Below are 25,564 nucleotides of genomic sequence, written 5' to 3' on the forward strand. Positions count from 1 at the left end.
GGGAAACTAGTCAGGATCGAGGCAAAGATGAACAGAACAAAGTACAGCGAGATCCTTGATAAAAACCTCCTCTGGAGCACTCAGGACCTCAGACTGGGGAGAAGGTTCCCCTTCCAACAGGACAATGATCCTAAGCCCCAAGCCAAGACAACGCAGGAATGGCCTCGGGTCAAGTCTCAGAATGTCTTTGAGTGGCCCAGCCAGAGCCCGGACTTGAACCCAATCAAACATCTCTGGAGAGACCCATAACCATGTAGCGTCATGAAAAGGACAGCATTCAATTTAGGGTTTGTATTTATTTTGTATTTTCATGTAGATAAACTTGACCTAATAGCAGGAGTGTTTACTAATGATTATTAGCAATTGTTTTGCCAACTTTGTCTCTCTATTCAACATCTCCTCCTCCTCCCAACTAATTATGCGCAAGGGTGCAGGGCGTGCTATAGGCCACGGCCCTACAGTAAAAGGCTTGATGTGTGGACTATCTTTTCAACAATGCCCATTTTCAGTGCCTGCAAGTAAAACAAAATGGACTTCTATCAAAAAAAGTTGGATGTTTCTGACTATTCATTAATTATTCAGCAGCAGTCAACAAGGTTGTACAGACTCTGAGGCCTATAATGTGCTAATGTTTGTGTCAAATGGACAAGGTGCCATTCCACTTCAACCTGGCATGGTATAATCTTCCTTTATAGCCCAGCTGTTTGTTGTTGTTGTTTTTTTAACATGCATTCAAATTATACTAGGTCCTCTCAGTATTTGAAAAATCTTTCTAACACTCTCCGCCTCGATAATCCGAGTCGCTAATAAATGATTTATGGACATGTTGAGTGTGTTTGTTTCTATTTTAATGACTGTCAATTTCATCTTCATACTAGAGCAGAGCTGTCCCCTTCATACTTTCCTTGTCAATTCATTGTCTTATACAGCCTTCTTTCAGAAAACCTAAGGCCTAGGTTGTGTTTTTATAGGTTTTAAGAAAAGCTGAACTAGGGAGAATGAGGATGGAGATGAAAAGAGGAGAGGAGAGGGCAAAACAACACTGTTACCACTCTGCCTTGAAGGCTGTAGTTAGTCAGTGTGAGCCCTGAGTGAGAGAGGCAGTATGGAGACAGAGACCGTAAAAGCACAGGCACTGGCTAGCAGAGCAGCTGGCACAAGCCTCTCTTTATAGCTGCAGGCGAAGTGTGTGTGTGTGTGTGTGTGTGTGTGTGTGTGTGTGTGTGTGTGTGTGTGTGTGTGTGTGTGTGTGTGTGTGTGTGTGTGTGTGTGTGTGTGTGTGTTTGACACCGGTGACATGCTGAGAGGAACAGAGTCAGTGGGTTCGGCAGGGAGCAGATAATTAACAGAAAGGCATCCATTAAAATAATAATATGGGCTTTGAATCTCGTCGGTAGGCAGGGATCACATGGGTCAACGAGCCATTTACAGGCAGCATTAATGCCTTTTTAAAATGCCCGATGTCCTTTAATTGCCTTATAAAGTTATCCTTAGGCAGGGTTCTCTTTAAAATGCCTTTTACCTAGACTATATGAGAGTCATAGTGGCAGGGATGGAGTAATTACTAGTTTGGTAAGAGTGAATGAGATGTAAAGACCTGCTCAATGATCGTTCTTTGAGTAGTAACTTTCACCTGTACATCTCCAACTTTGGACCATATGAGCTCAACCTACCACTCCTCAATGCGTCTCAACCACATCCCTACTGTCCCCAGTCCCCGTGTACCCCTTCAACCCCAGCCATCTCTTGACACATGCTGTCCCTCCAAATAAGTGTCCCTCCAATTTACTGTCCCCTTAAACTGTATGTCCCTCCAACCCACTCACCCCACCAGTAGGCAAACCAATGTACTCCTCCACCAATGACTTCCCGCCTCCAAACTCCCCACCCATGCCCCCTTATATCACCCCTTGCAGTTCCGCAGGTAGTCACTTACTATGTGCAGCTCCAGGTAGTCTCCCAGTCCCTCTGCGCTTTCCACCCTGACCAGCACGGCCTCCTTCAGCTGCGTGCTGAATCCCACCGCCAGCCGGTCTGCCCGTGTGCTCGGCCGGTCGTTGGGGGGCCAGGTGTATGTGATGAGGGCTCCTCCTCTCCCGAAGATGTAGGTTGTCCCAGCTGTGGACAGAAGAGGGTCAATGTGTCATATATGATGGATACTATTCCATAGAGCAATATCATGTGATGCAGTGGAAGGTCAAAGCCAAAGAACAAACTATCGAAAACAAAGCTTTGGTTTAAGGTAGGTGCTTGTCGTTGTCTGCTGTTGAGCCATAGCAGGTATGTCTTCCCTAATCTGGCACACACAAAGCAGTGCTTTCTGGGACAGAGCCTATTCTCTCATATCAAAATCATTCCGTTTCTACAGAGTAACGTGGCAAGTCCAATTCCCCTTTCTCCTGGTTGTATTCTTCTGGCGCTGACTAATTATCTCTGCGTGGCAGTGGAGACAGAAGGGCAGGCGGAGAGAGGGAGGAGGAAGAGGAGGGATGGGCGAGGAAGAGGAGGGAGGGAGGGAAAGAAATTAGGAAAGGGGGTGGCGACGAGGTGTGAGACGCGATGGTTGGAAGTGATGAAGGCAGTGCGAGAACAGTTCGAGGCAGAGTGTTCATCTGTTCCACCACTACAACACTCTGTTCTGTTCTAGTGTTCCTGCTCAAAGGCATTAGGGCAGTTCAAGATGAGAGGAGATACATGGAAGGAAACTGTTCTAAAATGGCTGTCGGTAGGAAGGCAGCCATGTTGCAGAGAGATTGAGGAATAGAGGCTGTAACAGTATCAGCAGATCCCCCACTCAGGTGTGAGTCCCCCCCCCCCCTCTATTTGCTTCAGCATGAAGCACGTGATGCCTCGGCTCTCTGGGTCCCAGCCTTCCAATCTAATTTTCTTTTCTAAATAAACAAGATGCGTGACTGAAATACTATAACTAGCCCACAGCATGAAAAAAACGGCTTAGAGGAAGAAGATGCACAACAAAGGGTTTCAATTTCTCCCCTCCTCTATCTGGCAGGGAAGAATGCAGAGCATTGTGGGATAAATGTAAATGATGAGGATGATGATGAGGATGAAGATGACAAAGAGTCATTAACCCTAACATTAAATCAACACTATGCAATCCATAGACAATTCCAGACGTCATTCCCAGAGCAAAGTTTTACAATCAATACCTCTCTTTCTCAATTTGTCAGGGTAGAATGCAGAGCATTGTCAATAAATCAATAGAAAGGAAGATGGTGAGGAGGAGGATGATGATGATGATGATGATAACTGAAGACAGAAAATTCCCACCTCATATAAACTCAGCAAAAAAGAAACGTCCCTTTCAGGACCCTGTCTTTCAAAGACCATTTGTAAAAATCTAAATAACTTCACAGATCTTCATTGTAAAGGGTTTAAACACTGTTTCCCATGCTTGTTCAATGAACCATAAACAATTAATGAACATGCACCTGTGGAACGGTCGTTAAGACACTAACAGCTTACAGACGGTAGATAATTAAGGTCACAGTTATGAAAACTTAGGACACTAAAGAGGCCTTTCTACTGACTCTAAAAAACACCAAAAGAAAGATGCCCAGGGTCCCTGCTCATCTGCGTGAATGTGCCTTAGGCATGCTGCAAGGAGGCATGAGGACTGCAGATGTGGCCAGGGAAATAAATTGCAATGTCCATACTGTGAGACGCCTAAGACAGCGCTACAGGGAGACAAGACGGACAGCTGATCGTCCTCACAATGGCAGACCACATGTAACAACACCTGCACAGGATCGGTACATCCGAACATCACACCTGCGGGACAGGTACAGGATGGCAACAACTGCCCGAGTTACACCAGGAACACACAATCCCTCCATCAGTGCTCAGATTGTCCGCAATAGGCTGAGAGAGGCTGGAATGAGGGCTTGTAGGCCTGTTGTAAGGCAGGTCCTCACCAGACATCACCAGCAACAACGTCGCCTATGTGCACAAACCCACCGTCGCTGGACCAGACAGGACTGACAAAAGGTGCTCTTCACTGATGAGTCGCGGTTTTGTATCACCAGGGGTGATGGTCGGATTCACGTTTATCGCCGAGGTCAATGTGCGTTACACCAAGGCCTGTACTCTGGAGCGGGATTGATTTGAGGGTGGAGGGCCCATCATGGTCTGGGGCAGTGTCATCGGACTGACCTTGTTGTCATCTCAACGCTGTGCAGGGAAGACATCCTTCTCCCTCATGTGGTACCCTTCCTGCAGGCTCACCCTGACATGACCCTCCAGCATGACAATGCCACCAGCCATTCTGCTCGTTCTGTGAGTGATTTCCTGCAAGACAGGAATGTCAGTGTTCTGCCATGGCCAGGGAAGAGCCCGGATCTCAATCCCAATGATCACGCCTGGGACCTGTTGGATCGGAAGGTTAAGGCTAGGGCCATTCCGCCCAGAAATGTCCGGGAACTTGCAGGTACCTTGGTGGAAGAGTGGGGTAACATCTCACAGCAAGAACTGGCAAATCTGGTGCAGTCCATGAGGAGGAGATGCACTGCAGTACTTAATGCAGCTGGTGGCCACACCAGATACTGACTGTTACTTCCCCCTTTTTTCAGGGAGACATTATTCAATTTCTGTTAGTCACGTGTCTGTGGAACTTGTTCAGTTTATGTCTCAGTTGTTGAATCTTGTTATATTCATACAAATATTTACACATGTTAAGTTGGCTGAAAATAAACGCAGTTGACAGTGAGAGGACGTTTCTTTTTTTGCTGAGCTTATATTTAGAATATATGCATCTCAGTTTACTCATATCGCAGTAAACCAACACTGCATACTCTATTAGCAATTTAATTCCAGATGTCATGCCCAGAGCAAAGAGATTAACACCTCTTCAATTCAACACCTCCTACCACCGTAATAGCACAAACTCAAAAGCTGCAAAGTACCTTTTGCCAAGTAATCTTCAAAGAAACTTTATTTCCACTCCCCCCTCTAAGTGTATGAGTTTTTTTCAGTTTATTTTCTTTAGTCCTTGTCCTGTGTGGTGGCAGGCCGGCTGTCTGCAGAAGTGGTGGCCACCTGCTGTTACGGCGACCCTGCAGCAGCCCACTAAGCGAAGAGACAAAGAGGTGACGAGGCATCTAATGAGGTAGTCTGGCAGGTTCTCCCTGACTGAGCCCACGTTTTAGTGTTTCAGAGACACCCAACACCTGCTCCAGGTCTGCTCGACCATTGGTGCAGAGACAATGCATGCAGAGCCATGCTAACCACCAACCACCTCTCCCTTTTCTACACACCAGGGATGGGGTAAGAAAGAGGTGTAGACGTGGAGGGAGATGGAAGGGGTAGAAGAGGGAACGCGAGAGGAAATGATCGCAAAGGAGTGGGAGAGGGGAAGCGGGAGAGAGAGAGAAAACAATAATAAGAGAGAGATAGGAAAGGAGAGATAGAGAGAGAACAATAATACGAGAGAGATAGGAAAGGAGAGAGAGAGAACAATAATAAGAGAGAGATAGGAAAGGAGAGAGAGAGAGAGAGAACAATAATAAGAGAGAGATAGGAAAGGAGAGAGAGAGAACAATAATAAGAGAGAGATAGGAAAGGAGAGAGAGAGAGAACAATAATAAGAGAGAGATAGGAAAGGAGAGAGAGAGAGAGAACAATAATAAGAGAGAGATAGGAAAGGAGAGAGAGAGAGAGAGAACAATAATAAGAGAGAGATAGGAAAGGAGAGAGAGAGAGAACAATAATAAGAGAGAGATAGGAAAGGAGAGAGAGAGAACAATAATAAGAGAGAGATAGGAAAGGAGAGAGAGAGAACAATAATAAGAGAGAGATAGGAAAGGAGAGAGAGAGAGAACAATAATAAGAGAGAGATAGGAAAGGAGAGCGAGAGAACAATAATAAGAGAGAGATAGGAAAGGAGAGAGAGAGAACAATAATAAGAGAGAGATAGGAAAGGAGAGACAGAGAGAACAATAATAAGAGAGAGATAGGAAAGGAGAGAGAGAGAGAGAACAATAATAAGAGAGAGATAGGAAAGGAGAGAGAGAGAACAATAATAAGAGAGAGATAGGAAAGGAGAGACAGAGAGAGAAACTAACCGTATTTCCATCCACAGTTTTTATGTGAGATGGAAACGGTTTGTTTCAGTACAATTTTATGAATGGCGACAGATATTTTGATTGTTCGAGATAGTGGGATGTTTTTTGTTTCTGTGAAAATGAGGGTAGTTGGAACGCCTTTAAGCGCAAATATTGACATAACAACCATCATAATAAAGTTGGAGTCACTCGGTGACATGGTGTGTGGTCCTCCCACTATGACTCGGGAAACCATTCAGTTTATTAGGCTACAGATGAAATAAGTTACGACGAACGTCACAGAGTGGTGGAAGTGCAAGTTGATCTCGATGCTCCTTTCCAATACATTTCGAGGGTCTTCTTCTGGTGACAGTCATGATGATAGTTGCTTGCCTGTCGTTTGACAAATACAAATATTATCCATAATAATCATATCATGTAGACTACCCTACCCGCACTGTATCTGTGAGCTGTTGGCTGATGCTCAGGTGCCAAGACCAGAGTAGACACATTTGCTATTCAACACAACAGTTTTTGTTTTACAAAACCATCGGTAGAGGTGAAACAACTTTTATTCGGTATATGAAAACTTAAGTGAAAAGGTACATTTTGTGTGCAACTACGTCATCTCTCACTGATTTTTGTTATCCACAACAAGTCCGTTTGGTGGAAACGCACCACTGGTGGGAAAACGCGCATATTTTCTTTATGCATATTTTTAAATATTTGCATGAAAATCTGGCGCCAATTAGACGGAAACCTAGCTGCCGAGAGAGATAAAAGGAGATGGAGGCAGTCCGCGAGAGAGTCTGAGCTATCAGCATAACTCCCTAAGTCTCCACACTGCCCATGTGATACTTAAGACTGGAGTTAAAACTAAATGAATAAGGCCTTGGGAGACTTCCCTCCGCAAACAAAACTCGGGGTAGACTATGGATTTTCCACTGACCTTGACCGGCCTGCCTCTAATCAAGCAATCTGTTCTCTCTGTTTCACTGGAACAACAATAATGATGGAAACACACCGTGGCACTTATGTTTATTTTGCAGACTGAAAAAAAAAACGAGCTAAATATTGAATGCGTTTGTCCAATTAGCTCGAGTTGGGATCGATGTCTGCCAATCAATGCTTTCTACCTGGAACAGAGAGGCATGAGGATAGATCAAACATCTCAGGATGCCCGTTGATTATTATTTCCATTTTCGGGGGCCAGTTTGGTCATTTGGATTGGAAGAAAAATAATAATCAATGAGCGCCCCCCCCGAATCAAACGTGTAATGGAAAAGCAGATTGATTTTAATTTTCCCTATACAGGGCAGGTGGAGTGTGTCGTGTGTGTGTGTGTGTGTGTGTGTGGTGAGGTTTGTTCTATTGGACACTCTCTGTGAATAGCCATTGATGTGGGCTTAAAGCAAAGCATTCTGGGACACTTTTTCCCCACAACAGGTATAAAATAAACAGGTCATCACAGACACACAGCAAGACGGCACTAGATGTCTTTCATCCCCGACAGACCAACGTCTACTGCATTCAGCCCATATACATGATGTATAACACTGTGGCTTATGTCAACAGACTTCATTCATTTTAATGTTCTATGTAATTGTGTGATTCCGCCTTTCTGATGACTCACAGTGACGAAGGACAAGTTAACGAACAACAACAACACTGTTTCTATATTTAACAGTGGCTAGACAGAAAAACAAGAAAGTGTCTCTTCAGACTCAGTCCTCAAACCCTCTCTGTCGCTGTTTCTGTTCATAAATGAACCAAGTGAGTTGTTGGTGTAGTTAGTCCGTGTGACAAAGGGAGTTACACTGCTATGCTGATACCTTTTGAGAGCAGACAGAAACATTGCAAAAGATTGTGAAACTTCTCTTCAGAACCAATGGTTGACTGGATATATTGCAGGAAGGACATTGTCCAACGCAAACTCTGTTGATCTGAACGTGAACAGATACATCAGAAACACACGAGCACACACGCAGTACCAGTCAGATGTTTGGACACACCTACTCATTCAAGGGTTTTTCTTTATTTACTACATTGTATAATAATAGTGAAGACATCACAACTATGAAATAACACATATGGAATCACGTCATCATGCCCCTAAAAAGTGTTAAACAAATGTTAAAACAAATCCAAATCTAATTTATATTTGAGGTGCTTCAAAGTAGCACCCTTTTGCCTTGATGACAGCTTTGCACACTCTTGGCATTCTCTCAACCAGCTTCACCTGGAATACTTTTTCAACAGTCTTGAAGGAGTTCACACATATGCTGAGCACTTATTGGCTGCTTTTCCTTCATTCTGTGGTCCAACTCATCCCAAACCATCTCAAATGGGTTGAGGTCGGGTGATTGTGGAGGCCAGGTCATCTGATGCAACACTCCATCACTCTCCTTCTTGGTAAAATAGCCTTTACATGGCCTAGAGGTGTGTTGGGTCATTGTCCTGTTGAAAAACAAATGATAGTCCCACTAAGCGCAAATCAGATGGGATGGTGTATCACTGCAGAATGCTGTGGTAGTCATGCTGGTTAAGTGTGTCTTCAATTCTAAATAAATCACCAACAGTGTCACTAGCAAAGCACCATCCCACCTCCTCCTCCATGCTTCACAGTGGATCCACAAATGCAGAGATCATCCAGCCCCTACTCTGTGTCTCACAAAGACACGGCGGTTGGAACCAAAAATCTAAAATTGGGATTTTCCACCGGTCTAATGTCCATTGCTCGTGTTTCTTGGCCCAAGCAAGTCTCTTCTTCTTATTGGTGTCCTTTAGTAGTGGTTTCTTTGCAGCAATTCGACCATGAAGGCCTGATTCACGCAGTCTCCTCTGAACAGTTGATGTTGAGATGTGTCTGTTACTTGAACTCTGTGAAGCATTTATTTGTGCTGCAATTTCTGAGGCTGGTAACTCTAATGAACTTATCCTCTGCAGTAGAGGTAACTCTCTTCCTTTCCTGTGGCGGTCCTCATGAGAGACAGTTTCATCGTAGCGCTTGAGGATTTTTGCAACTGCACAAAGTTCTTGAAATGTTCCGTATTGAATGACCTTCATGTCTTGCCATAATATGATGGACTTGGTCTTTTACCAAATAGGGCTATCTTCAGTATACCACCCCTACCTTGTCACAACACATCTGATTAGCTCAAACGCATTAAGAAGGAAAGAAATTCCACAGATTAACTTTTAACAAGGCACACCTGTTAATTGAAATGCATTCCAGGTGACTACCTCTAGAATCTGGTTGAGAAAAGTGTGCAAAGCTGTTATCAAGGCAAAGGGTGGCTACTTTGAAGAGTATAAAATATATTTCAATTTGTTTAACACTTTTTTGGTTACTGCGTGATTCCATATGTGTTATTTCATAGTTTTGATGTCTTCACCATTATTCTACAATGTAGAAAAGAGTAAGAATAAAGAAAAACCCTTGAATGAGTGAGGTGTGTCAAAACTTTTGACTGGTACTGTACGTGCTCACACACACTCACTCACATACACGCACACACACCTTTGGCAGTTTGACAATCTACTCCAGCGACTGCCACTGATGCGGGGTTGATTGTGTCAGATAGCTATTTCTCTGTAGGCCCATAAAAAAAATGTAGCGGCTGCGGGTAAGAGATTGGCCCATATTATCTAGCGTGAAAATAGTCTGAGGAAGCCTGGCCTTTTACTCTGATGGGGTGGGACAGAGTGTGTGTGGAATACTGTGTGTATTTGAGTGTGTGTGTGTCTGTGTGTGTGCAGTTCTCAAGCCCAATTTGATTGCATTGCAGAATTAACTTTCTGGTCCACCCCTATGGTGGCCACACTGCACTTTAGATTCTGCTCTAAAGAGCAGTTTGACGCAACACTGGCCATGACGACCAATGGAACTGAGAGAAAATAACACCTGTATCGCAATGGTATGGAGGCACAGGAGTGCTCCATTGATTCTACAAACAAGTTTTGGGCTACAAGAATTCACTAGCTTGGTTTTTTTGCAAACTGCTCGAGACCCTGCTCTTTCACTGTGTCACAAAATGGAGAGAATGGGATAAAGGGATGTACGGGAGGACAAGGAAAGGAGGGAGGTCAGAGACAAACAGTTTTACATGCAGATAAGGGGAACTTCTCTCTGAGGGTTGATAGGTAGGACGCTGATAGGGAGCCCGGATACGTTACGAGGACTGCTTATCGATTATGCCAAAAAATGCACTTCTTCCCGATGACACGTGCGATAGCTCTGGGGGCGTCTCTGGAATGCCACATCGAGAGTGATAATGGGCCGATTCAAAGATGTAATCACTGACAGTCACATGCGCCCTCCCGAATCAAACCACCCACACACACACCCACACAACCCCACCCTCCCACTACACAGCTGCAGGAACATTCTTGCCGGGCTCCTAATAACCTGCCAATCAAAGATTCCGGGGCAAACAGAGGTTCAGCCCTTGGACTCTCCCAGCCTAATTATTCCTCACATTCACAGGCTACAGCGCACCACACATTCACAGCGAATGATAGATTATTTGGGGGGAAATAACGAGAAATGTGATATTAGCCAGGTTTCACCTCTGATTATGTCACAGACAGCATCTTGCGGGCAGAGGGAGGAAAATGGTTCCTTCTACATGTGGCTCATTGGACGAACCAGAGTCAACGAGACACAGGGAAGAGTTAAAGCGAGACACCAACGTCTCCAGCACGGTGCCATCATTATTATGCAAGACTCTGGAAAGGTCAGGATTCTTTGTTCTTCCCTATATCTGAGAAGATACACCCCTGTGGTGGTTGCTTCGGCGATTTGTGCTCTTCTTGTTAGCGCACCACGGGGCAAATTAGCATTAACATCATACTAATTACCCTCCGGTGTAAGAAAACAAACGAGGGCTAATGACTTGCACCTGTCGCTCCATCTCTCCATTGGTGACCTTGTGAAAAAAGCGTATCACCTCGTTGGAACCAGCCTTGTGAAAATTTGAGGGCCGTAAAGTTCACAATGCACAACAACACATCCATCACTCTATTATGGGAAAACTCACATTAAAAGGGTATTGTGATGGAGAAAAGTAGGAAAATGGACTTGTCTTGTACTGTGGCCTAAATAACAAGTACTCAGCCGTACGGAAGAAAGCTAGCTCTTAGTGTCTATTTTGCAAATCATATTCAAATTAAAAGAGACTCTTGGCTCTCCCAGTAGCTTAGTGGTTAGAGTGTTGGACTAGTAACCGGAAGGTTGCAAGTTCAAACCCCCGAGCTGACAAGGTACAAATCTGTCGTTCTGCCCCTGAACAGGCAGTTAACCCACTGTTCCTAGGCCGTCATTGAAAATAAGAATTTGTTCTTAACTGACTTGCCTAGTTAAATAAAGGTAAAATAAAATAAATAAAAGCGTATAGCTCATTGATTTCATAAATGATATTAGCCTTAAACATCTAGGAACCCAAAGGTTCTGTGTTCGAATCACAGACAACTTCAGCACTTTTGCTAATTAGCAACTTTGCAACTACTTACTACTTGTATCTACTTTGTAACTGTTAGCTAATCCAACCCCTAACCCTAACCCCTAGCCTAATTAACATTAGTCACCGAACCACCTAGCTAAGGTTAGAAATAACAAATTGGAATATGCAACATATATGTATTGCAAATTCGAAACATACTGTATCATACGAATTGTAATTCGTAATATACAGTGACTTCGGAAAGTATTCAGACCCCTTGACCTTTGACATTTTGTTACGTTACAGAAATCTTCACACAATACCCTATAATGACAATGTGAAAATAGGTTTTTCGAAATGTTTGCAAATGTATATATATATATATATATATATAAAAAAACACAAAACCTTATTTACATACGTTTCAGACCCTATGAGACTCCAAATTGAGCTCAGTGGCATCCTGTTTCCATTGATTATCCTTGAGATGTTTCTACAACTTGGTTGGAGTCCACCTGTGGTAAATTCAATTGATTGGACATGAGTTGGAAAGGCACACCCCTATATATAAGGTCCCATAGTTGACAGTGCATGTTAGAGAAAAAAACAATCCATGAGGTTGACGGAATTGTCCATAGAGCTCCGAGACAGGATTGTGTCGAGGCACAGATCTGGGCATTGAAGGTCACCAAGAACACAGTGGAAGAACTTTGGAACCACCAAGACTCTTCCCAGAGCTGGCTGCCCGGCCAAACTGAGCAATCGGGGGGAGAAGGCCCTTGGTCAGGGAGGTGACCAATAACCTGATGGTCACTCTGACAGAGATCTAGAGTTCAACTGTGGAGAAGGGAGAACCTTCCAGAAGGACAACCATCTCTGCAGCACTCCACCAATCAGGCCTTCATGGTAGAGTGGCCAGAGGGAAGTCACTCCTCAGTAAAAGGCACATGACAGCCCGTTGGAGTTTGTCAAAAGGCACCTAAAAACTCTCAGACCATGAGAAACAAGATTCTCTGGTCTGATGAAACCAAGATTGAACTATTTGGCCTGAATGCCAAGCGTCACATCTGGAGGAAACCTGGCACCATCCCTACGGTGAAGCATGGTGGCGGCAGGATAATGCAGTGAGAATATTTTTCAGCGGCAGGGACTGGGAGACTAGTCAGGATCAAGGCAAACATGAAAGGAGCAAAGTACAGAGAGATCCTTGATGAAAACCTGCTCCAGAGCTCTCAGGACCTCAGACTGGGGCAAAGTCTCAATGGAACAAGTCTCAATGTACCGGAGTGGCCCAGCCAGAGCCCGGACTTAAACTTGATTGAATATCTCTGGAGAGACCTGAAAGTAACTGTGCAAGCAACGTTCCCCATCCAATCTGACAGAGCTTGAGAGGATCTGCAGAGAAGAATGGGAGCAACTCCCCAAATACAGGTGTGCCAAGCTTCTAGCATCATACCCAAGAAGAATCAAGGCTGTAATCACTGCAAACGGTCGTCCAAAAAAGTCCTGAGTTAAGGGTCTGAATAATTACAGTTGAAGTCGGAAGTTGACACACACCTTAGTCAAAGACATTTAAACTCAGTTTTTCACAATTACTGACATTTGATATTAGTACAAATCCACGGTCTAAATACCACTTTATTTTAAGAATGTGAGATGTCAGAATAATAGTAGAGAGAATAATTTATTTCAGCTTTTATTTCTTTCATCACATTCCCAGTGGGTCAGAAGTTTACATACACTCAATTAGCATTTGGTAGCATTGCCTTTAAATTGTTTAACTTGGGTCAAACGTTTCGGATAGCCATCTACAAGCTTCCCACAATAAGTTGGGTGAATTTTGGCCCATTCCTCCTGACAGAGTGTCTCGACTTCTACCGAATGTTGCTCCTCTCCCTGTTTGGGCGGCGGTCGGCGTCCCAGTCTACTAGCCATCCCCGATCCCTTTTTCCTTTTCTGGTTGTTTTGTCTATGGTTCTTTTTCACACCTGGTTTCATTTGCGTTCATTTCTGTGTGTATATATGTACCCTGTTGCCTGCCTACGTTTGTGTGGGATTAGTCTTTCAATGTGATGTGCTCGGTGAGGTCATACCGTTATTTGTTTTCACGGATTTCACACACTTGTGTGATTGTCAGAACTTTGTTTGTTCCTCCATGCGTTTGTACGGGTTCTCTGTTGTCGAGGGCGTTGTACCTTTTTCGATTGTGCCATTCCTGTGTTGGTGGACTTTCTTATTAAAACACACTTCTCAGACATCCTTGCTCTCCTGCGCCTGACTCCTACACCTCCCACCTAGACGCAACATTATCACACAGAGCCGGTGTAACTGAGTCAGGTTTGTAGGCCTCCTTCGCACACGCTTTTCTCCAGTTCTGCCCACAAATGTTCTATGGGACTGAGGTCAGGGCTTTGTGATGGCCACTCCAATACTTTGACTTTGTTGTCCTTTAAGCCATTTTGCCTGTAAACAGAAAAAAGGCTGTAACCTAACAAAATGTAGAAAAAAAAATCAAGGGGTCTGAATACTTTCCCGAATCAGCACTGAATCATACGACATGGATGATGGACATCCACAAAAGAATACATACCATATACAAAATGTAGCATATTATACTACGTGTACTATTAATGGTGGCTGGGATGGAGTGTGTAATGGTCAAAGCCAGTGCTAATGACCTTCAGTCTGAGACAAGGTTACAGGATGTTATGGATGGAGAGGGAGTGGACGGAGTGAGGTGGGCGAGTAGATGAAGAAGAGAGAGAAAGAGAGAGAGAGCGAGAGAGAGAGAGAGAGAGGTGAGAGAGAGAGAGAGAGAGAGAGAGAGAGAGAGAGATGTGAGAGAGAGAGAGAGATAGATAGATAGATAGAGAGATGAGAGAGAGAGATAGATAGAGAGATGAGAGAGAGAGAGAGAGAGAGAGAGAGAGAGAGAGAGAGAGAGATATAGATAGATAGAGAGATGAGAGAGAGAGAGAGGTGTGTGTACTTTTCATTCCTCTGTACTATATATTCTACAGACTGCAGGGCGTCCCACTTCAAAGGCGTTTGGGGATGAAGAGTGAAGAGATGAAAGGAATACGGACGGATGCTCTGTGTGTGTGTGTGTGTGTGTGCGTGTTCGTGTGCGTGTGTGTTCGTGACTGCGTTTGTGTGTTTGAGTGAGTGTGTTGGGTCTGACACATGAACAAGATGAGCTTTCTTGCGTGGGTCAATCAACATGGGGTTTGGGCTTCTGCACAGCTGTTCTAGATGAAAGCTGTTTGCCGTTGCTGAAGCCTCCATGAAAAAATGCCCTGTGAGTGGAAACAATTTCTGGCCATAGGAAATGCATTTTGCATCTCATTACTAAATATGGCTGGTGAATGACTTTTCACTCACCCACACGGTACGGTAAGGAGATCCTGAGTTTGACCCGAGTGACCTCATCGACTGTGGTCACAGAGGGGTTAAAACCACCTCGATACCTTTAGTGTGGATACTATGGAAATACGTTTGGACAGGGGTTAGGTGGGGACAGATGTTGAAAGCATTTCAAAGCTGTCCGCAACCAAAGACCACATAGGGCAGTGGTCAGCCATCTGAAATGTCATCGCCTGGAGCCTCCACGCCTGTCAAAGGGGGATATTTCGTAACAGCGAGGCCTACCAAAGGCAGAGGAGCCGAAGATAGGAAGTCAAAACGACTGTCTGTCCAACGGACGGACCCCTTCAATGAAAAACGAATTGAGCAAAAACAATAATGGGACGAGATAAAGCCCGGACAAAGGGGAACAGGGAAGGAGATTCACTGTGGCGTGTCTTGAACCAGAACATTTAGCTGGAAGCATCCCTCTCTCCTTCTCTCAAATCTCTCCTTCCATTAAACCTGGTAGTGATTGGTTCAGGTAGCCTACTGGTTCAGGTAGCCTACTGGTTAGAGCGTTGGGCCAGTAGCCGAAAGGTTGCTGGATGGAATCCCCGAGCTGACATGGTACAAATCTGTTGTTCTATTCCCCAGTAGGCCGTCATTGTAAATAAGAATTTGTTGTTAATTAACTGACTTGCCTAGTTAAATAAAGGTTAAATAGAAAATAAAACAGCCCTGTAGCTTTCCTCAATTCATTGGTCTCTCTCCTTTTATATCCTCTCCAATCTTCTCTCATCACCCCTGTCTCTCTCTTTTCCCCCCTTACTCTCTCTCCCTTTCCCGCTCTCTTTCCCCATTCTCCCACCTCTCTCGCTTCCTCCCTGTCCCTCTTTCTTTCCCTCCCTCCCTCGCTCTCTCTGCCAGTGGTACATAAGCAGGCTGCTGTTACACAGCCCCTCAGTTCGTTGTCCGTCTCTGCCAGGGTGGACCAGCCAGCCAGGCTGAACTACAGTAAATAAGGCATATGAACAGAGAGGGAGAAGCAATAAACAAACACATAAACAAGCAGAAAAAACTAATACTGGAGGAGGGCTGGATGGTTGGGTTGTCACTAGTTACCACAGCCACAAAGTCAGCGCAGCGTTTCTAAAGGACATCTCCTGGTTGCAATGTTACGCAACCGGATGAAGACGACTGATTCCTAGGCATTCTGGATGGCTTCTCCTCGGGTATGTATGTGCAAGCTGAAGGTCTATCCTGATGTACAGTGGGGCAAAAAAGTATTTAGTCAGCCACCAATTGTGCAAGTTCTCCCACTTAAAAAGATGAGAGAGGCCTGTAATTTTCATCATAGGTACACTTAAACTATGAACAAAAATCCAGAAAATCACATTGTAGGAATTTTAATGAATTTATTTGCAAATTATGGTGGAAAATAAGTATTTGGTCAATAACAAAAGTTGATCTCAATACTTTGTTATATACCCTTTGTTGGCAATGACAGAGGTCAAACTTTTTCTGTAAGTCTTCACAAGGTTTTCACACACTGTTGCTGGTATTTTGGCCCATTCCTCCATGCAGATCTCCTCTAGAGCAGTGATGTTTGGGGCTGTTGCTGGGCAACACGGACTTTCAACTCCCTCCAAAGATTTTCTATGGGGTTGAGATCTGGAGACTGGCTAGGCCACTCCAGGACCTTGAAATGCTTCTTACGAAGCCACTCCTTCATTGCCCGGGTGGTGTGTTTGGGATCATTGTCATGCTGAAAGACCCAGCCATGTTTCATCTTCAATGCCCTTGCTGATGGAAGGAGGCTTTCACTCAAAATCTCACGATACTTTGACCTATTCATTCTTTCCTTTACACGGATCAGTCGTCCTGGTCCCTTTGCTGAAAAACAGCCCCAAAGCATGATGTTTCCACCCCCATGCTTCACACTAGGTATGGTGTTCTTTGGATGCAACTAAGCATTCTTTATCCTCCAAACACGACGAGTTGAGTTTTTACCAAAAAGTTATATTTTGGTTTCGTCTGACCATATGACATTCTCCCAATCTTCTTCTGGATCATCCAAATGCTCTCTAGCAAACGTCCGACGGGCCTGGACAGGCTTAAGCAGGGGGACACGTCTGGCACTGCAGGATTTGAGTCCCCTGCGGCTTTTATTTTTATTCATTTCACCTTTATTTAACCAGGTAGGCAAGTTGAGAACAAGTTCTCATTTACAATTGCGACCTGGCCAAGATAAAGCAAAGCAGTTTGACACATACAACGACACAGAGTTACACATGGAGTAAAACAAACATACAGTCAATAATACAGTATAAACAAGTCTATATACGATGTGAGCAAATGAGGTGAGATAAGGGAGGTAAAGGCAAAAAAAGGCCATGGTGGCAAAGTAAATACAATATAGCAAGTAAAACACTGGAATGGTAGATTTGCAATGGAAGAATGTGCAAAGTAGAAATAAAAATAATGTGGTGCAAAGGAGCAAAATAAATAAGTGCTTAGTGTGTCACCGATGGTATGCTTTGTTACTTTGGTCCCAGCTCTCTGCAGGTCATTCACTAGGTCCCCCCGTGTGGTTCTGGGATTTTTGCTCACCGTTCTTGTGATCATTTTGACCCCACGGGGTGAGATCTTGCGTGAAGCCCCAGATCGGGGAGATTATCAGTGGTCTTGTATGTCTTCTATTTCCTAATAATTGATCCCACAGTTGATTTCTTCAAACCAAGCTGCTTACCTATTGCAGATTCAGTCTTCCCAGCCTGGTGCAGGTCTACAATTTTGTTTCTGGTGTCCTTTGACAGCTCTTTGGTCTTGGCCATAGTGGAGTTTGGAGTGTGACTGTTTGAGGTTGTGGACAGGTGTCTTTTATACTGATAACAAGTTTAAACAGGTGCCATTAATACAGGTAATGAGTGGAGGACAGAATAACCTCTTAAAGAAGAAGTTACAGGTCTGTGAGAGCCAGAAATCTTGCTTGTTTGTAGGTGACCGAATACTTATTTTCCACCATAATTTGCAAATAAATTCATTAAAAATCCTACAATGTGATTTTCTGGATTTAAAAAAAATAATTTTGTCTGTCATAGTTGAAGTGTACCTATGATGAAAATTACAGGCCTCTCTCATCTTTTTAAGTGGGAGAACATGCCCAATTGGTGGCTGACTAAATACTTTTTTGCCCCACTGTATGAATTTGTAATTCTACACACGTGGTGCTGGGCAATTATTCCTTCCAAAGCTGTCTATAGGGGTTGATAGAATTGAATGCAGCTTTCCCGCTCTGTGGAAACGTACACAAAACCAAAGCATAAAGAGATGTGCCAGTCAGCTAAAAGGGCATCAGGCAGCTATTCATCTGGCGCCTCAGACTCATTTGCTGTCTATGGCCGCCAGTGGAAACACAGCTTATCTACGTGTCAGCCAATTTGGGACTGCCGAAGGCAGGGCAAAAGGGTTGAGAAGCAGGATATATAGAAATCACATATGCCACAATGAGCTCACTGACTGGAATAGGAAGACAGATTGTTGTGTGTTTGGTGGTGGTGGGCGGGTGGGTGGGGGCTGGAGAAGGAACCTTTTTCTACTGCAGCAGGGACAGAAACCCCCATAGGCAGCCATTGTTTTACTAAAGTAGTGCTTGCCGAATCATTCTTGACGTGTCAGCTGAGATCTCCATACATTATATGTCCATATGTTTGTGCTGTGGTTATGTTGTTGACTTGTTTGTAAATGTTCAGGTCCCATCTCTCATATGTAATTTGTCCTCTGCACTTGGAAATAGCTGGAGGGGACTATCAGTCAAAAACAATGGCCATATAAAAAGGATTTTGATAGAATCCTGTTTAAGAGAGTCAAACAGTGGCACACAAAATGTACTGTAGCTCCAGGCTAGTTCAGAAGCTATACAGCATATTTGTAAACTACTTAGGAACCATTGATGTGATGGATAACAAATATATTATGGATTTCTCAAAGCTCAAGCGATTTCCTACTAAGGAGAAACTTTGCAAATACCAAAACACAAAAACACCGTAAAGAATTGCATTTGAAACATCCAATTTGGTTTAACTGTGTCCTTTATGTCCATGTATTACTAAATACACAAAGTCTGGTCCCATTAACGTATAATATTGTGACATTAACATAGAAAAGGAAAGTAAACACCTTTTCAGCCTGGTAATAAAACTGAAAAAAGAAGCTCCCCAAAAACTTTTAAAAAACAGTACTTTGACTTAATGACATGAGTCAGGCACGCTAGTATACACGCAGCACACAGACATCTTGTGAGCTAGAATAACTAGCCTCCAATAAACAAAAACAAATTTCCCGAGCACGTAGCCCCGTGTACGCTCTGCGGCTAATTCCTCTCATTAGCGAGCCAACGAGGGCGGCGTGACGCACATTTCATCCTGCATTTGAGTCAACAACATCTCCGAAACAGCCTCTACCAGAGCCACGCGACCGTGAGGAACTACGTTTGCCTGAAAATCACGTTTTCCCTCCAAAACAGAACTGCCTTTATCATTGTAATTATGTCCAGTGTAACAGATGTTTGAAGGACTGTATTAGATTGGTTTCGAGAACGTCATAGATGAGGACCATAAAGGCCTTGATGTCTCTCCACTTGGAAATGTTTCTTTCAAGTATGTTTTGTTACTTTTGGTGCAACAACACCTTTCTGTTGTCTGTACTTACAGTTGAAGTCAGAAGTTGACACACACCTTAGCCAAATACATTTAAACTCAGATTTTCACAAATCCTGACATTTTATCCTAGTAAATGTTCCCTGTCTTAGGTCAGTAAGGATCACCACTTTATTTTAAGAATGTGAAATGTCTGAATAATAGAAGAGAGAATGATTTATTTCAGTTTTTATTTCTTTCATCACATTCCCAGTGGGTCAGAAGTTTACCTACACTCAATTGGTATTTGGTAGCATTGCCTTTAAACTGTTTCACTTGGGTCAAACATTTTGGGTAGCCTTCCACAACCTTCCCACAATAAGTTGGGTGAATTTTGTCCCATTCCTCCTGACAGTATTGGTGTAACCGAGTCAGGATTGAAAGGCCTCCTTGCTCGCACACGTTTTCCAGTTCTGCCCACATATTTTCTATGGGATTGAGGTCAAGGCTTTGTGATGGCCACTCCAATACCTTGACTTTGTTGTCCTTAAGCCATTTTGCCACAACATTGGAAGTATGCTTGGGGTCAATGTCCATTTGGAAGACCCATTTGCAAACAAGCTTTAACTTCCTGACTGATGTCTTGAAATGTTGCTTCAATATATCCACATAATATTCCTCCTCATGATGCCATCGATTTTGTGAAGTGCACCAGTCCCTCCTGCAGCAAAGCACCCATGATACTGCCACCCCCGTGATTCACGGTTGGGATGGTGTTCTTCGGCTTGCGAGCGTCCCCCTTTTTCCTTCAAACATAACGATGGTCATTATGGCCAAACAGTTCTATTTTTGTTTCATCAGACCAGAGGACATTTCTCCAAAAAGTACAATCTTTGTCCCCATGTGCAGTTGCAAAATGTAGTCTGGCTTTTTTTATGGCGGTTTTGGAGCAGTGGCTTCTTCCTTGCTGAGCGGCCTTTCAGGTTATGTTGATATAGGACTCGTTTTACTGTGGATGTAGATACTTTTGTACCCATTTCCTCCAGCATCTTCATAAGGTCCTTTGCTGTTGTTCTGGGATTGATTTGCACTTTTCACACCAAATTAAGTTCATTTCTCGGAGGCAGAACGTGTCTTCTTCCTGATCGGTATGACGGCTGCGTGGTCCCATGGTGTTTATACTTGCGTACTATTGTTTGTACAGATAAACATGGTACCTTCAGGCATTTGGAAATTGCTCCCAAGGATGAACAGGACTTGTGGAGGTCTACAATGTATTTTTCTGGGGTCTTAGCTGATTTCTTTTGATTTCCCATGTCAAGCAAAGAGGCACAGAGTTTGAAGGTAGGCCTTGAAATACATCCACAGGTACACCTCCAATTGATTCAAATGATGTCAGTTAGCCTATCAGAAGCTTCTAAAGCCATGTCATCATTTTCTGGAATTTTCCAAGCTGTTTAAAGGCAGAGTCACCTTAGTGTATGTAAACTTCTGACCAACTGAATTGTGATACAAGAATTGTTGGAAAAATTACTTGTGTCATGCACAAAGTAGATGTCCTAACCGACTTGCCAAAACTATAGTTTGTCAACAAGAAATTTGTGGAGTGATTGAAAAACAAGTTTTAATGACTCCAACCTAAGTGTATGTAAACTTCCGACTTCAACTGTAGCTAGAACATTCTTCAGCAAATCTTGACACTTATTGGACTTCGGTTCGCAGTGGAAAAAAAGATGAACACAGAATGTTTCCTGTACAACAAGATATCCTATTAAATTTCTACAGATGATACGTGCCGTCACCGTCACTTCGAACACACATGTGCTACAGAGATACCCCTGAAAACACAGCACAAGTTCTACACTACACTACTGACAAGTCCAATAAAACGATAAGTCCTCTGAAAAGGGGGGCTTTGCATGACTTTATTTCGCCTCAGTGCCTCTCCACACCCGGGGATGTGGCGAGGACACAGGAAAAAAGTCCTAAGACGATCATTCCAAATGGAGCTGATTCCATACAGAGGCCCCCTCCTCATTCTCTCTCTCGGGCAGATAAAAAAAAGAGGTTTCACGGATGCCATGAGACATTAACTTCTTCCCACATGAGGCGGCATAGGATGTCGTGGTTCCCCTGTTTCTCCTGCTCTTTTTCGCTCTCTCACTCTCCCTCTCTCTCTCTCTCTTTGTCTCTCTCTCCCTCTCTCTCTCTCTCTCTCTCTCTCTTTGTCTCTCTCTCCCTCTCTCTCTCTCTTTGTCTCTCTCTCCCTCTCTCTCTCTCTGTCTCTTTCTGTCTCTCTGTCTCTCTGTCTCTTTCTGTCTCTCTGTCTCTCTCTCTGTCTGTCTCTCTCTGTCTCTCTCTCTCTCTCCCTCTCTCTCTCTCTCTGTCTCTCTGTCTCTCTCTCTCACTCTCTCTCTCTCTGTCTCTCTCTGTCCATTTCTCTCCGTCTCCGTCTTACTCGCAATTCAATTCAATTCAAAGGGCTTTGTTGGCCTGAGAAACATGTGTTTACATTGCCAAAGATAGTGAAATAGATAAACAGAAGTGAAATAAACTATCAAAAATACACCATCCAAAGTGTAAGGTTCAGTAAACAATACATTCACAAGTTTCAAAGGAATAGCCACAATGTCAAATGTTATATTATGGCTATCTACAGTGTTATAATGATGTGCAAATAGTTACAAAAGTACAATAGTTCAAAAGGGAAAATAAATAAACATAAATATGTGTTGTATTTACAATGGTGTTTGTTGTTCACGGTTTGCCCTTTTCTTGTGGCAACAGGTCACAAATCTTGCTGCTGTGATGGCACACTGTGGTTTTTCAGCCAATAGATATTGGCTTATTATTGGCCTGCTATTTTCCTGGCAGAAAAGTGAAGCAATGGTGCTTTTCTGACAAGTGAAATGAAATGTCTTGTGGACTGTGTCATCAGAAAAGGTGTGGGTGTATGTGTGTGTGTGTGTAAGAGCGAGAGAGATAGCTTCCCAACCTGATAGTGCAAGGGCAGGCCAGCCATCAGTCAAAAGCCCCACTCTGACAATGCCTATAGCTAGAACCTTCTATTGGCTTGTCAAACAGTGATCCTGATTTAGTCAAAACATGGTGTCTATCTCAGCTGTATGTTGTATAGACTTTAGCATGGGGCAGGAGGGAGGGAGCAAAGCGTTGTCAGCTATGACAGAGGCATGGTTAAGATGACTGCAGAGCAGTGGAGGCTCCTCAGAGGAGGAAGGGGAGGAAGATCCTACTCAGTGAATTTCAGAAGAATAACAATAGTGAAACATTAAAGTTACTCGTTTTAGATAAAACTATACTACTATAAGTACTGTATATTCACGTCACCAAAGAACCGATAAAAACACTGTTTAGCAATGAAGGTCTATAGTAGCCTCAACAGCTACTACAGACAGAGTGCATAGTGTGGTTGGAGGACAGCTATTTTCCATCCGCCTCTGGGTACATTGACTTCAATACAAAAGGCTCTTGGTTCTCACCCCCTCCCATAGACTTACACAGTCATTATGATGACTTCTGGAGGATGTCCTCCAACCTATCAGAGCTCTTGCAGCATCAACTGACATGTTGTCCATCCAATGACAGGATCAACGAATGAATCTAATACTGAAAGCTAGAGCTAGCTAGCACTGCAATGCATAATGTGGTAAGTAGTTGATTCAAAGAGAGAGAAAGTCAATAGTTGAACAGTTTGACCAAATTCATTTCTTCAAAAATTAAGGAGATGCAGGATAGAGAGAATTATATTTTGTTGTATTTTTTCACTTTCACTTAGCTAGCTAAGGCAGCTAATTTAGCCTCCTCAACAACCTGACTCAAACAGAGAGGCATGCTATTTATGTTAGCTAGCTGGCTAAGGCTAGCCAACACTCCAACTCTTCCGAGTCAAGGTAAGCGTTCGGTTTAATTCATTGATTGCCACCATCTGCTGGTGTAAATGCTAAACTGCTTGCTATACACTGTACTACGTGAATGTGCACATAGATTGGATTGTGGGTTTACTAATGTGTTAGTTCTATTATCTATGCTGACTATGACATTAGCTAATATGGTGAGAACTATGTAGGCTGTGTGTAGCGGTTATGGTATGAAGGTGTGGCTTGGAGAGGTTTTTTCACCTGCTCACAGACAGCTGTTGTGATGTACACTGAAGTCCACAAGCGAAGGGACAATGTGAGAGAAGGAGAGAGAGCCTAGATGTGTTTGATGCTGTTTGTCTGGCTGCTATGAAAGTGAACTGTGTGTGCTGGTGATCAGATTTATTCCGCTGATTCTGTTGCAAAACGTTTCTGAAACGGAAGCAATTGGAACGAAACGGGAATGTACCTACCTGGAATTGTCCAATAGAAACGGATAGTACGATACCAGTATCGCAATAATTTTTCCCCAAGTGAACAATAAAAACACGAAGCAGAACAAACTATTTCGTCCTTTAAAAACCTTATGTGTATGAAATGTTGAGTGATTTAGCTTGGAAAAGAAATACATGTGACTCTGGATGACAACAACAAGGATGTATGTTTCCAACATTAGGGCTGTTTTTCTAAAGAAGTTAAATCCTCTTTGTGTTTTATTTCCTTGCCCAGATACTAATGAGTATTGCGATACCCACCATCGTCCTGGCCCTAATGATTACAACCTAGATCAGCTAGATGCAGGCAAGAGTGTGCAAGGTGGTATTTAATGTGTCAATGTCTGTCACCTTGATTATTCCAATTTGTCTCTAGACCGGTGTACCTACGTTATAAACATCCATCTGTAGGCTAGGTTGTAGCAACCTCATGATGGGCATAGGGCAAAATCAAGTATCATGTAGTAGCCTAAACCTATCGTTGTTACATTGAGCTGGGTGAACGGAATATGAATGACAGTCATCCAATACGCTGTAATAGAAATAAGGCCGTGCTCATGAAAAAAATGAAATGATCCTCCCTAATCTCAAACGACACCAACCCCCACTGCTGCAGCGGTGGGAGAGGGTTGACACTTATTCTCTGCCTTCTCTGCCTCTCCATCTACTTCTGCTGTTACCACAAGGCAATTACAGAGAGAAAAGGCGATAGAGACAAAATTGGCTGACCCAGACCTCTCTCTCCCTCTGCTTCTTTCCTCCCCCTCTCTTTTTCTGCCGTTGGCGTTCTCTCCCTCCCCTTTTCATTCACCTCACCCCCCTCTCTCTCCATCCCTACCTCATTCTCTCCATCTCTCAGCGGATGGTTGGCACAGTGCAGAGGTAGCCAACGGGCTTGTCCTGGGTTTGTAGGAGGCCTTGCTGTTCCTAATGAGACACTCGGTCAAATATCAGTTTCTCTGCCAGACCCTCCCCTCAGGTAGAGTGATACACAGGGAAGGAATGAAGGAAAGAAGGGAGAGAGAGAGAGAGAGCTAGAGATAGAGAGAGGGAAAGAGAAGAGAAACAGGGAAAGAGAAGAGAAACGGGGATAGAGAGAGTTACTGAGAGAGAGGGATAGAGAGAGAGAGGGATAGAGTTATGGTGATAGAGAGAGAGAGGGAGAGGAAGAAGGATAATGAGAGAGAGATAGAGGGAGAGAGAGAGTGTGCTAGTACGATAAGAGGGCCTCAACATGAAAGTCACACATACGCCCAGGCCGTGAGCAGGCAAACAGGCCCAACCCCCACTCTTACACTAGCCCAGGTCGATGGCATGTACCAGATGCTCAGCAGGCTCTGCTCACACTTTCTGGTCTGAGGCCAAACCATAAGACTAACAACATTGGACACTATCTTCACTATCTCATCCTGGAATATCCAAGGCCTGAGGTCATCTGCTTTTGGCCTAAAGAGCAGGAACCTGGACTTCACCAAATAAATCAGAAATACAAGCATTGTCATCCTACAAGAACATGGTATTGAGGAGACGGACCCAATGGTTGCCCTCTAGGTTTCAGAAAGCTGGTAGTCCCATCCACCAAACTACCAGGTGTGAAACAGGGAAGGGACTCAGGGGGTATGCTAATTTGATATAAGAGCAGATATAACTCACTCTATTAAATGAATAAAAACAGGAACATTTTACATTTGGCTAATAATTCAAAAGGAAATG

The 25,564-nt window shown here is 43.7% G+C and overlaps 1 protein-coding gene across 6 annotated transcripts in view; it reads right to left on the bottom strand.

Annotated features, from left to right (window-relative positions):
- Positions 1–25,564, bottom strand: part of nrxn2b (neurexin 2b) — a 1,016,923-nt gene that overhangs the window by 203,524 nt on the left and 787,835 nt on the right. For all 6 annotated transcript variants that reach the window (XM_031792165.1, XM_031792164.1, XM_031792163.1 and 3 more), the window contains one exon: positions 1,937–2,118. In XM_031792165.1, the coding sequence (XP_031648025.1) occupies positions 1,937–2,118 (182 nt within the window). The remainder of the gene's footprint in view (positions 1–1,936; positions 2,119–25,564) is intronic.

The sequence above is a fragment of the Oncorhynchus kisutch genome, linkage group LG16, assembly GCF_002021735.2.
Source record: "Oncorhynchus kisutch isolate 150728-3 linkage group LG16, Okis_V2, whole genome shotgun sequence".
Taxonomy (NCBI): domain Eukaryota; kingdom Metazoa; phylum Chordata; class Actinopteri; order Salmoniformes; family Salmonidae; genus Oncorhynchus; species Oncorhynchus kisutch.